This window comes from Haliotis asinina, chromosome 11 (genome assembly GCF_037392515.1).
Source record: "Haliotis asinina isolate JCU_RB_2024 chromosome 11, JCU_Hal_asi_v2, whole genome shotgun sequence".
Lineage (NCBI taxonomy): Eukaryota > Metazoa > Mollusca > Gastropoda > Lepetellida > Haliotidae > Haliotis > Haliotis asinina.
In genome coordinates, this window is record NC_090290.1 from 8,085,393 (window position 1) to 8,099,916 (window position 14,524).

General features: G+C 39.0%; 1 protein-coding gene across 1 annotated transcript in view; it reads right to left on the reverse strand.

Annotated features, from left to right (window-relative positions):
* Window positions 1–4,617: 4,617 nt before the first annotated feature.
* The window catches only part of LOC137256020 (sodium- and chloride-dependent glycine transporter 1-like), a 63,299-nt gene continuing 53,392 nt past the window's right edge, over window positions 4,618–14,524 (reverse strand). The window contains exons 13-14 of the mRNA XM_067793676.1: window positions 7,649–7,822; window positions 4,618–5,829 (exon numbers count right to left, since the gene is read on the reverse strand). Coding sequence (XP_067649777.1) covers window positions 5,698–5,829; window positions 7,649–7,822 — 306 coding nt within the window. The 3' untranslated portion in view covers window positions 4,618–5,697. The remainder of the gene's footprint in view (window positions 5,830–7,648; window positions 7,823–14,524) is intronic.

Here is a 14,524-nt window from a genome sequence, read left to right on the forward strand (position 1 = left end):
TCAAAGAAAGCGCGGGGTAGATACCCAATCGATCCACCCACACGATAATGTCTTCCAGAAATATAGTACAGTGAAACTGTAGAGGATTTAAGAAAAAAGTTTAATGAGTTACACTTTTAGTTCAAGACCTGGCACCATCAGTATTTTGTCTGCAGGAGTGAGTGAGTGAGTGAGTTAATATTTAACGTCACATCGGCAATAATGCAACCATATCGTGACGAGACCATTTTGATATTGAAATGCAGTATGTATACATTATAAAAACCTGTTGTCAAAGACCAGTAAAACAACTAGAATATCACAGTTACAATTAGAACTAGTGTGGAGAGTAAAAACAAATACCACTATTTCGACAATACAAAATAAAATACGGGTCTGTAGATCGCCAACAACTGAAGGTAGATCACCATACTAGGGACTATGGGGACTTACGGTACGTTTTCTACCTGCATAGACCCCAAATGGATTTACACCATCCCCTCAGCTATTGGCGATTATACCGAAATTTAGTCATTATTAAAAACAACAAATATATAATGATTAAAAGTTTCGTCGTACTAAATTTACATAGAATGTATTGGACTTACGTACCCTCTCAGGAGGACAATAATTTTACAATACTTCAACCCCCTCGAGGGCACAGCCACTAACAATCTCAGTTATTAAACTAGACTACCAATAATAAAATATTTATCTATTTACAATTCTGACAACAAATCTAATTCTTTTAAAAATGTAATAATTAAATGAGAGCTGGTATTAGTAAAAAGATCCTTCATAGTTCGTGAATTAAAACACTAATCCTTTGTGATGGAATACTAAACACAGTCAAGCACAATATGCTTGACTGTGATTCTTTAATCACAAGGGATGCAGAATGGAGGGTATCTTTCGAAAGGTATTCATGAGTATATCTAGTATGGCCAATACGACACCGCCGCAAAATGACCTCTTCAAATCTGGACTGACAACCCAAGTGGGTTTACCCAATATATGGTTTCATTGCATGTAATGTATTTACACTCACATGGGTGTCCCACTTCTTCTGCATCAAATCACGGATATACGATCTAATGCTAGTTTTATAATCAGTGTATGGAATGAGAAGTGGTGTCAGAGATTTGTTGAGTGCTGCCTTAGCAGCAAGATCGGCCATTGCGTTACCGGAAATGACCACGTGGCTGGGTAACCAACAGAAGACGATGTCGTACTGGCCAGTAGGAAGATTATTATACAATTCAACAGATCAGTTAAAAGTGGATGTTTACAAGAGATATTATAATAGCCTGAAGGCAAGAAAGAGAGTCGGAATAGATTATATACTGTTTATGTTTAGGATGTCTTTCAATATATTTAAGAGCCGTTAGAATGGCGTTAGCTTCGGCTGTAAAAATAGGACTGTTGTCTAGTAATCTAGAAGATATTATTCTGGATCTGTTTATATTGTAATTCAGTTGTTTCTGATTTTTAAATGTAGTTAATGTCAGGTCGACCTGTGGCCTAACCAATTGCCAAGGAGGAGAAGAAAGAAGACGGAAGGGAGCAATATGATCCAGCTCAGTGCCGGCAGCAGAAATAAGTGGTTTTATTCTTAATCCAAGAGGCGGAACAAGGGAAGATTTCTTAATGTATAAAGCAATGCTGTGTTATGAGCTTGCTCAAGAGCTGTATGCAGCTCATGTAAGGAAAACACTTCGTTGTAATCTTCACCATTATTTGATTCAAAATTAAGGTTTTTCTTTTCCTGTAACTTCTGGTATCTCTAAAAGTCAGGAACATACTTTTCCGATGAAGAATTTTTGGCAAGCGTTTCGCCAAGTTTATTGGCAATTTGAGATGTGTCAGTAATCAAACTATCACCATCTTTAAGATGGTGAACAGCAGATTTTGAACCTGTGCCTTTTATTCTCTGAGCCATGTTCCATACCTTGGACACTGGTGTGCGTCAATTAATCCTGGAGACATAGTTCCTCCAGGACTGTCGTTTGTTTTGTTTGAATGTTCGACGCGCCTTTGCATTTAGTACTTTAAACTTATTTAAGTTATGGATAGTTGGATGATTTCGAAAGTAATTCTCTGCTCTTTTCCTCTCTTTTCTAGCCTGCTTACAGTCTGTATTAAACCACGGCTTCCGTACATGTGGATTTGTAGGGGATTGTGGTATACACACTGCAGCTATCTCATTTCAAACGTCGGAAAAACGCTGAATTTTATCGCGTATTTGACTGAAACATGAAGGTTGGAGTTTAGACGAGCACAATGTTTTAAATAAGGACCAATTTCCCATAAGAAATTCCATCTTGTGTAAGATGGAGCTTCAGATGGGGATATTTCTGATAAAATAATTGTAAAGTGGTCACTTCCACAGAGGTCATTGTGGACTGTCCTATCAAATTCATGAAGAAGATTAGAGTCTGCAAGAGACAAATCCAGAGAAAAGTAGGTGCCGGTTCATCTTTTGAACCCTTAGCAACTCTATCGCTTTGGTTGATTCTGGTAAGTTTCTGGTTTCCATTCACAGTTTTTGCGACTTGATTTCCAGTTACAGTTTTTGACTGACACGAATCTGATTTGGATTTGGAATGAACATTTCGACCAGAGGACATTCTGTTATCTAGTTGAGTCTTTGGACTTGCGGAATCCTGTGACAAAGGCATAGGCTGAGGCTGAGATGGCGTCATTGCTGCAGTCTGAGTAGCAGAATCTCTTCGTGGTAATAATTCTTGATTTGTGATGGGTTCAGGAGAAGTAGATTTTATCCATGTCAGCTCTGTCTAACATTCAACTGAGAGTGTGGTCGTGGGTGGTCTTTTACTAACAGAAGCATAAGGGTCATTTGGGTTAACAGAGGGAACAAGCTTCTTAGCTTCAGCATAGCTGATGTGTTGAGAATGTTTTATTTTATTGACTTCCATATACCCTCTTCCATATCTTGTGATGAGAAGGAATGATTTTGTGATCAGTTGACACTTTTTTAAAAGCTATTTGTACAGTCTTCTCTAACATGAGATTGCTCCTCACAATGAGCACAAGTAATACGGTTGGAGCAAGAATTTATCCCATGACCAAATTTCTGGCATTTAAAGCACCTCCATGGATTTGGTATATACACTTCAACTGGAAGATTGCAGTACCCAGCTTTGATTGACTTTGGTGCCGTTGGAGAGACAATGGACAATAAATATGTGTTTGTGAGAACTACTTCAGAATTTTGACGCCTTGATCTTTCAGTTCAAGCATGATGTCAAACTCCGTCATGTTCTCTAAAAGATGATCTCGATCCCTGACAATGCCTTTACTTGAATTCAGTGTACGATGGGTTGACACTAAAACAGGGCTTCCGGCCAAGGTATCAATTGACAGCAGGTTGGTTGCTTGTTGTCGTTTACTACATTCTATGAGTAACGACCCAGATCTCAATCTCCTGATATGTTTCACGTCTCCTGCACTACCATACACTGCTTTGGAAACAGCAAACAGATTGAGTTTAATTGTTTTTGTATCCACAGATTCTATCACTAGAAATCTCGGCCAATAGTCTACCTGTTTAAATGGTCGATAACTGTCATTTGTGCTTTGGTCATTATCAAGCTGACGTTCTTTTTTTCTCAAGGGGGTTTCAGGTTCCATGTTAATGTATATAAGATTCATCATCCCTGCTCCCCACCCACCACCGGGTATCATAAAGACAATGCTATCTACAAGTGGATCTCCGACCTGCAGCACCAAGGATACTGGGATGATATACCCCAGCAGAATGATTAAACAAGTAATCAGTCTACCAGATTATGCCATGAACCATCGCCTTCTGGCACCAGCATCTAGGCAAATTTTATCAAATTTCAAAATTCATATATGATATAATATATACTTAAAACCAATTATGTCAACATTGTGTCCAAGCCAAATAGTTACTGAGCAACAAAATTTAGTGCTCAGGGCTCGGCATGACCAACCGATTGGTTGAACTGGGTCTATTCAACCACCCGTCTAGGTGAAGTAAGGGTCGAAGAGGTGTGTTGAGCAAAGGAAACACGATTACAGGCCCCCAGTGCCCTCAACCCCCAGACTCCCGTCCTCCACCGACACAGGGCCGTAACCCACGGCAAACGGGTTGGTGGACCAAATATCCCCCGGGTCCACAACGGGGGTGAACGGCTCTCAGCGTTACCCAGCACCCACCACAAGGAGGTGGCCGTTCACGGGTGCCCCACGCGGGTAGCAAAGATACTTATGTCACCATGGTCCCTAGCATGGTGATCTACCTTCAGTTGTTGATGGTCTATAGCCCATTTCTATATTGTATCGTCGTCTTATAGTTCAACTATCTTAGATTTAATTACTAAGAATTTAAATATCTGTTTGTGATAATATATATGTTTTACTGTCCTTCGTTGAGAGGTGTTCATCTAATTTTAATCATTATAAATCTACACCTTGTTTTAGTCACAAAATGGCTGGAATATTGCCGATGGGACTTAAAATCTTCACTCACTCACTCACTCCCACACTCATTCACTTTAGTTATTGTGACGTGTAATGCCTGCATGGTCAACCGGAATAAAAACACAACAGGGTATAGGGAATCTTGTTTAATATGTTGTACACTGTGCAGGAGTGAGTATGGTGTAACACCGCTTTTCAGCAATAGACCTGCAACACCTACACCGGCAAAACCAGAAATGAGCTTTACAAAGATTATCTGTTTGGGGAAATGGACATAGGTCTTCGGTCACGTGGCAAGGAGGGAACAGAACAAAGGTAACTACCGCAGTCTCGCCAACCGTGACATAAATCCACAGAACACCAGCAGCAGCAGCCCACCATGATAGAAGGGAGCTTCGTTCGTGTTCATGTTCATTTATCTTCGTTGACTTTTGTCTTAAAATTGAGTTTCTGGGATGTGTCTTGACCAAAGTTGACACCAAAAATATGACACTTGGACATTTTCTGATGTGTTAAAACGTGTGCTAGTGGCTGTTTTATTTTCCAAGGTAATGACAGACTACAAGGACGGGCTTGATAAGAAAAACTTGCAATGTTTAAGTATTCACTCTTGACTTCTTTCTCTGGTACCAGAACTAAAAGCAAACCAAATGTTTTATGAGATTGAGTACGTGATTTATTCACCTCTAGTAACAAACATAGAGACATTTTATAATGTGCTATGCTATAGTCAATGCATGCTGTGGGGTTCAATGTCTGTGTATCTGTCAGTCTTTCTATTTCGATTTCTAAAGAACAGGACCGATAGTTATTTCACAAAATATTATCTTAGTTATAAAATTCTTGTATACGCTTTGAATAGTATCTGGATATATTGGATTCAACACAAATATCACCTACAAACTCTCAAGTAAATTCAATGTCCCACGTATGTTAACCATTAGCTTTACATATTTGATAATCATTTCAATAACACGAGTGGAGATCACTCTTTTCTGATGAATGACACTCGTACATAGAACAATTATTTTAAAAAAACGGTTTGTGCTTCCGGGACATCGCTCGCACAGACTGACAGACAAACAAGCAGACAGACACACACACCCCACTTCAACCCCCTCCCCCACCACACACAAGGGCGCGCTCACACATGAATTCTTGATCGGGGAGATGTGAACTATCTACATGGTGTGAAGTCTAATGAAAGAGTAGTGGACTAGTTTATTTTAAAGTCGGAACGTTCGCAGCGGGTTACTTAAATACGTCAAATATGTTCTCCTTCAACGTATGTCCTTGTGTCTTTTGGTTTATCATGTGTGCCTCTTTGTAGCTGGCATCTGCAGGACACCAATCTTTATCAGGTTTCAAGGCCAGTTTCACTCTCTGAAAAATGGAACACGTTTGCTTGTATTGCAAGGATACCTTTTAGGATGAAATATAGAGATATTTTTCCTAATAGTATATGGACTAATAGTATGCAAACCTAACACGGTATATAATTTTGAACTTTCAGCAGACTCAGATGTTACGTTAGGTAATCTGAGCTAAACAACTGTCAGTCCATGGAAATGTGGACACTCTTTGAAAAGTCCCAGTTACCACAAATGTGGATGAGTGTATGAGATTTCTGGGCCTGGCTGGTAAATAACGCATATTATTAAGAATTAAAAGTTTAAGAAAGACCAAATCATCATCTGGGCATTATCGTTGAATCGAAATTCGCATGGGTCTGTCTGATGTGGGTTATCAGGGTGTATACACTTTACTTTGTTGAAATATTTTAGACACAACCAAACTAGCTTGCTGACATATTAATCAATTCAACAGATGCGAGAATTTATGAGTTCGCAAATGTACCACACACGTTTGTAATGAGGTGGATCAATATAGAGGCATCTTTGTTTTAAACATCAAACTGGTAGTAGAACAGTTTACTAACTATGCTGCAACCCATTTACTTTTGAAATGACATATTTTGTTCTTTGTTCTTATGTAACATCATGGTGCATTATGTCATGTCGTCTTGACTAATTTGCTAGGTTTTATGTGTCATTGTTGTTCACTGTTTGATGATTGGTGTTGTACATGACATAGCCAGCATTGATAAGCTACTTTTGTCCTTGAGTTTATGTATACAATAACTACTTCCACATCTGATGACGGATCTTCTGAGGTCCATGCTTAAGTATACCAAGGGAGTTAACTCTTGCTTTTCATCTCAGGTGATGACCACTATGAAGGCCAGTATCGTGTTTTACGTTCATCAGGTCCTCCCAGTAATAGTTTCCCAACTTGGCCATTGTAGCTGGTAGGTTATTATTCCTGTGTTCATTGCTCTTGTCTGGTATAGCCTTACGATTTGTGATACACCTCAAGATTGTATGGCAGTCCAAGTAAACTAAGACTCAATGATATTAGTCAGATTGCTTTACTGAACACACCCCAGTAAAAGGTCGCGTCATCTAACCATTTAGAATGATCAATCAGGACACAGCTTAGCATGCTAACATTTGCACATATCGTCTGAACATTGATCGTGAAACATCGAACAATTCCAAATGCTATTTCCCCCACACTGGCCTTCGAGTGATGCACATGGAGGACGCATTATTCACTACAGCGAGTAAACAGTCACTGAAAATAACGCTTTGTCAATACTCCAGGATGTCATCTTGTGGAAATGTAATAAGTGTAAACAGAAACCCACACGTGTATATAATACAGGTCATAATTTGTATTTTACGCTAATTTTCGTTGGTTGAAAAATCAGCGTCAGCAACCAGGAAAGAGAAAATTCAATAACCGTTTTCTAAGTCCCACTGAGGCATGATTAATAACTGTTGGTTGACTGGTTAAATCTCTTCGCGTTTGATAAGACGGTCATAGGTCAATCAAAGGCTAGCTAATGCGACCTTCTACAAGGGTAGCTAGTATCTTTAAAAATAGAACGCTGCGTTTTCACAATACAATGTACAAATGGGCTTTTTGATCAATAGAAACTGAAATAATGCTAAGCCCATGTGTACTTACGTGGCATTGTACTGCATTGGTATTTACTTGTATTGATTTGTGAACTATTTTTTCATCACGGACTGACTGATACTATTTTACTTCAGTGGCAGAACCAGAGACTGACGCCGGCAACACGTCATGAAATGCACTTGTTTGTATCCTTTTGCTGCTAGATTAAACCACACTATACCTTCTTTAGAGAACTCCTCCCCCTATATTTTCTGACAGCAATGACAAGGAAGACTGGTAGCGGGAGAAGAGGCATCACGGCGAAACACCAACCGATTATGTTGGCGTAGGTGGGAAAGACGTACTTGCCATAAGTCGGTGGCTGGTAGCTGATAATTGTAAGGATGCAAACTATCTGAAACATAAAAATACAATATCAGTCTCCATACAGCTGTGTTGTGTGACGTTATATATAATCCAACAGAATTCGTTGTGTGGGAAATTATTATCAGTGTCATTATTATCAGACTCTCGGTTAAAGCTAAATACCACAATACAATAGTGTGGCACATTTACGCCGTAGGCATGTAGGCACCCGTGAACGGCCACCTCCTCTTAGTGGGTGCTGGGTAACGCTAAGAAATGTTCACCCCCATTGTGGACCCGAGGGGATATCTAGTCCACAACCCGTTTGCCGTGGGTTGCGACCCTGTGTCGGCGGAAAAGAGGATCCTGGTGTTTCAGGGCAATAGGGAACTGTAACCGTGACATATGTATGTATGTATGTGTGTGTGTGTGTGTGTGTGTGTGTGTGTGTGTGTGTGTGTGTGTGTGTGTGTGTGTGTGAGTGTGTGTGTGTGTGTGTGTGTCTGTGCGGTGGCCCTTGGGCCAATCTAGTGGATTAATTATTTCTAATTCTTCTGCTGGAATATGTCATCCGGGTATCCTTGGTGCTGCAAGCTGGAGGCCCGCTTGCTTTAGCATTATCCTTGTGATACTAACCCAAAGCGTCCACTTGATATTGACCCTGTTGATACTGACCACAGACCGTCTGCATCGATTGAGTATTGACCATGTTTCGTTGTGATTGAGACTCCTGACAAGACACCGTTAAAGCTTAACCCCTTTACTGTATCCAGTGGTATTCAAGGCATTGCTGGGGATGTGAAAAAACATTAGACGTTCGGGTGCGTTGTTAGTTTAATGAGGGAAAAAGCAACAAGCAACCAACCTGATGAACATTAAATCTTTTGTAGGCATTCAGGTCACGGTCTCTGCACACAAAACCTTGAACGAAACTAAAGGCATCGTGAGAGATCGTGAGAGATTTTTTTTATGATATGTCGGACTTTGATATAGTTTCAGAATTGAAAGATCATGGTGTGATTTATGTCAAGCGCTTTTCAACTCGGAAAAACAACGAAACCATCAAAAGAAAATACGTTTCTTTACTTTTTCATGTCCAAATGCTCCTACATCAGTGAAGGCAGGTTCCTGTAACATTTAAGTTGACACCTACATTCCCAACCCAGTGAGAAAACACACACAACAGAAGATTGTGACAGTGATTTTAAAACATGCACCAACTGCTCATTCCTCCTCCTTCCTCATTTTCTAAACAGTGTCCTATTTGGAAAGAGCAAATGGAGATAAACAGAATAAAGTTTCCTCAAAATATCTTTTTTTTCTGAGGCAAAAAAAACCAAAAAACAATAACGGTCTGATCTTCCGGAAGGTTATGCTACAGTAGCAAAAACATCATCTGAGTCTAGCTCTAAATAACAAAATCATCCGCGGGCTGCCATACTACCTTGACTTGGGTAAATTGCTATTCTCCACAGCTTTTGTACCCTGCTGTATCATCTCAGACTGTGGAATCACTTCCTAGTACATCAAAGTCTTCTTCTGATCACAAATCATCATCATCTCAGTCACACTCAAATCTCAATCGACACCTCATAGTCAACAAACTGATAAAAGTAAACCGAAACCTAAGCCTGATGCTTCAAAACAACAAAGTGGCAGAGCTCCTAAAGGGTCACACAAATAAAATTCAATTGTTTAATAAATATGGGTCTCTTGAAGACATGAACGTTTCTGAAAACGTCCATTTTATGGCACATAGCTTGTCCCCCTCAAAAAGGGTGCGGGGTAGATCCCCAATAAATCCCCCCAAAAGATAGTTTATTCCACTAATATTGTACAGTGGAACTGCAGAGGATTGAGGACTAATTTACATGAATTACAGCTATTCGTCCATGATTGTTGACAGACTTCCAAATCTTGAAAGTATGTACGATGAATCTGTATGGGTTGAAATATATCTTCGTCAAAAACCATTAATCGTATGCACAGTTTACTGGCCTGAAAGTAATACTGCCAACGTTTGGAGCAGATTTGACAATAGTATTGAAAATGCTTTAGATATTTCAAGTAAAGTTACTTTTGTCGGTGAACTGAATGAAAATTTACTTTCCACAGCCAAACTGAACCTAACAGATATCTTACTCAGAAACAACTTACCAATATCATAACGGAGCCCACACGTGTCACCAAGACAATCAGAACCCTACTTGATCCAATAGTTGTTAATGACGAAGTTGATGTTGTTGAAAGTGGTGTTGGTAATTTTGACAGCAGTATAAGAGGTCACAAAGGCACGATTGCCCACGTTGATGTACATGTGTCAACTAAAGCTGCCTATCCTAGAAAAGTTTGGTGTTAAAGTAATGGTGATTATGAAAAACTGAACGCACTTTTTAGCAGTAATGAATGAGTGTCACTGTTTACTGACTGTTCTAGTGTTGAAGATGCTTGCTGTGTATTTTATGAACGTCTTAATGATTATACCAAACAATGTATTCCTTCTAGAGTCGTGATGATAAGACCTAAAGACAAACCGTGGTATGACTAAAATATTCAGCGTGAAAGTAGGAAGCGGGATCGAATTAGGAAAAAAAGCCAAGAGGGCACAGAATACAACTGACGTTATGAAATACAGAAAACAGCGTAACAAAGTCAATAACATGAAATGTTATGCAAAAGAGCTCTTTTATCCAAACCTTGATGAATTTGTATTCGAACTTTACGGTGAAAACAAATCACCATATTGGAAAATGTTACGCAACTTGATCAAAACGTCAGGTTCTGCTAGCTTCATTCCCGCCCTGAAAAGAAATGCTGACGAAGATGGTCAATCAGCTTTTTCAGATTTTGATAAAGCTAATATGTTAAATAAATATTTTGAGTCTATATCAAGTTTAAATGGTGCAGATACCACATGTCCTCCACAATTTGACAAGCGTACCGATGCGAAATTAGAAAACATTAAAATGGAGGTTAATGAGGTTTCAGATACCATTAAATATTCTCCTCTTACGAAAGCTGCTGGGCCAGACCAGATTAGGCACCACTTACACAAGTGTTACTTCTGTTAGTCCAGTCTTGTCTATATTGTTTAACTTGTCACTTAAATTGTACGAGTATCCAAGTCAATGGAAGCATGCAAATATTATCCCCTTGTTCAAGAAAGGTGATCATTTGGTTGTGTCGAATTATCGCCCAAATTCACTCAGTTGTGCTGGAAAGGTGTTTGAAAGAGTTGTGTTTAAGCATGTTTATAATTTCTTTGTGTCCAGTGATCTTTTATACAATTACCAATGTGGCTTCCTTCTACCCTGCAACAACTTGTAGAAATTTATCATCAAATTTGTACATCACTTGATAATAGAATACTATTGTATGGTCTTTCTTGATGTATCAAAGGCTTTTGATAGAGTTTGGCACATAGGGATGTATGGAGTTCATGGAAAACTCCTTGATTGGTTTAACAGTTATGTAACTGGTCGAAATCAGTCAGTTTTTGTAAACAGATCGCTATCCAAGCTTGTGGTATTGAAAACAGCAGTTCCCCAGGGATCGTTTTTAGGCCCTTTTCTTTTTATTCTGTATGTAAGCGAGATAGCCGATAAGCTACATTGTATAACTCGGCTTTTTCGCTGACGACACTTCATTGGGAACATTTTCAAAGGACAAACAGGTGATGGAGAGGAACATGAATGAAAATCTTGAACTCTTAAGTGATTGGGCAAAGGCTTGGTTAATTTCTTACAATCTGGATAAAACTGAAGCTATAGTATTACCTTGGAAAAATGGCCGAATTGACAACAATTTGAAGTTTCATGATCATAGATAAATTATAAAAACAGTTCACTTTCATAAACATTTGGGTTTAACCTTTTACTCTAATGGAAGCTGGAAGCATCGTCATATTGAACACAAAAACATCTAAAATGATTGGTGCATTTCGGAAATTAAAGCTCCTACTAAATAGAACAACACTATCCATAATATACACATACATATCAATCTCATCTTACATGGCAATGCAGGTATCTCAATGCAGGTATTCCTGTTTCACTTATTGCTAATATGCAGGCTGTTGCAGTGAGAATTACTTTACATGTAGCGTTTACACTATGCTCTCTCTATATTTCCCCGTCTTCGACGTTTGCAAAAACTGATCTTCAAGCTCTATATGACCAACTTCCGCAGCCCTGTATTATAAAGGATGAGTGAGTGAGTGAGTTAATATTTAATGTCCTATCGGCAGTATTGCAGCCATATTGTGACGAGAACATACGTGACATTAAACACCAAATATATGTGCATATTATGAAGAACCTGTCGACTAAAGACAGTAAAACCACTAGATTAGCACAGTTACTATTAAAACTAGCATGGAAACTTATAAAAATAATAGTATCACTATTTGGACAGCACAATATAGAAACAGGCTATAGATCACCAACAACAGAAGGTAGATCACCATACTATGCACCATGGGGACTTACAGTACCTCTGCTACCTGCATGGTCCCTATCTGGATTTACACCATCCCCTCAGCAGCTGGCATATTCTACGGTTAAAGTGGACGATAAAATCTGACTTCAACTGTTTTGGGACGTATACTCTCAGGAGGACAACAATTTTACGGTACTTCAACCCCCTTTGAGGATACAGCGACTGACAATCTTAGTTACTAATTCAACTTCCAGCCATAAAATATTTATCTATTTACAAGTCATGAAACAGATCTATTTTTTTCAAAAAACGCAATCATTAAATGATAACTAATATTACTAAAATATCCTTCATAGTTCCTGATTTAAAATAGTTATTCCTTGTGATGGCATATTCAACACAGTCAAGCAAAACATGCTTGACTGTGATTCTTTCATCACAAGGGATACAAAAACGGAGGATCTTTACCTTCAAGCAAATATTCATGTGTATATCTTGTGTGGCCAATACGACATCGTCGCATAATAACCTCCTCAAATCTGGACTGACAACCCAAGTAGGTGTAACCAATGTAGGGTTTTATTTCATGTAATTTGTTGATACCTGCTCGAGTGTCCCACCTCTTCTACATCAGATCACGGATGTAAGATCTAATTGTATCTTTATAATCATTGTATGGAATAAGAAGTGGTGTCACAGATTTGTTGAGTGCTGCTTTAGCAGCAAGGTCAGCTAATGTGTTATTAGAGATTCCTACATGGCTTGGTAACCAACAGAATACGATGTCGTTTTGACCAGTGGCAAGATTATTATACAATACAATAATTTCTATTAAAAGCGGATGTTTACATGATAGGTTTTTAATCGCCTGAAGGCACGAAGACAGTCATAAAAGATTATGTATTGTTTTCGTTTAGGGTGTCCTTGAATATAGAGCCGTTAATATGACGTTTGCTTCAGCTGTAAAAATAGAGCTGTTAATTGGCAGTCTAGAGGATATTGTTCTGGATGCAATGACAGTGGCACAAGCCACTGCGCCACCGTACTTGGACCCATCTGTAAAGATAGATTTGTAATTGCTATATTTATGTTTTTAATTGATTATATTCCTGTTTATACTGCAATTCGTTAGTTTCTGATATTTTACATGTAGTTAATGTTAGGTCAACTTGTGGCCTAACCAATTGCCAAGGAGGAGAAGGGAGAATCCGGGATGGCGCTACATTATCTAGCCCAATGCTGGCAGCAAAAATAAGTGGTTTTATTCTTAAACCAATAGGCGGAACTTGAGAAGATTTTTGAATATATAGATCCTGATAGAGAGGATTGAAAACACAGTTATATGCAGGGTTTGAGTCATTGGAATATAGTTTTGTTGCATACTGTAAAGCTAATTTTATACGTTGTTCCTCAAGAGATTGTTCATCAGCCTCAACGTACAGGCTGTCAATAGGTGAAGTTCGAAAGGAGCCAAGACAAAGTCTTAGACCTTGATGTTGGACAAAATGGAATAGTTTCAAGTTGCTTTTGCGGGCTCCACCATGTTCAATTGAGCCGTAATCAAGTTTCGAGTAGAGAAGTGATCTATATAGGTGTAGAACGGTAACTTGATCACCTCCCCACTTCGAATTAGAAACGACTTTTGATAAATAAGTGCCTTCAGGTATTTAGTGTTCAGGGATTTGATATGCGGAAGAAAAGTTAAATGGGAGTGGAAAATCAGACCTAAGGACTTGGCCTCCATGACATCGGCGTTTGGGAGTTTATTTTTGACACATAATTTTGCCACGAGTTATTGGGGATCTACCCCGTACCCTTTTGCTGGGCGACAAGCTGTGTGCCATAGAGCGGACGTTTTCAGATACGTCCATGTCTTCGAGTAATCCATATTTGTTCTAAACTTTCATCTCATTTTCGGACCCTTTTCGGGCTCTGCCACTTTGTTTTTACGGAAGAATCCGGCTTATGGTTATCTTTGTCTTTAGCAATTTGTTGCACGTTATACAACAACTGAGACCTTGTGGTAGACTGAGATGACAAACTATAATCAAGATCTGGCTGTGGTTGACTTTGAGGTGTGTTAGGGAGTGACTCAGCAGTTTGGGTAGATATTGCAGGTGCAAAGGTATGTGGGGAATCGGTGTTCACCCACGTGCAATCTGTTTGACAGCCTGAAGTTGATCTGGTTGCTTTATTCGCTGCATCAGATGATGTCTTAGTTTTTGAAGCACATGTTTCTGTTAATTCAGATCTCTGGACAAGCTGTTTTGCTTCAGAAAAAGAGATATTTTGGGTGAATCTCCATCTGCTGCTT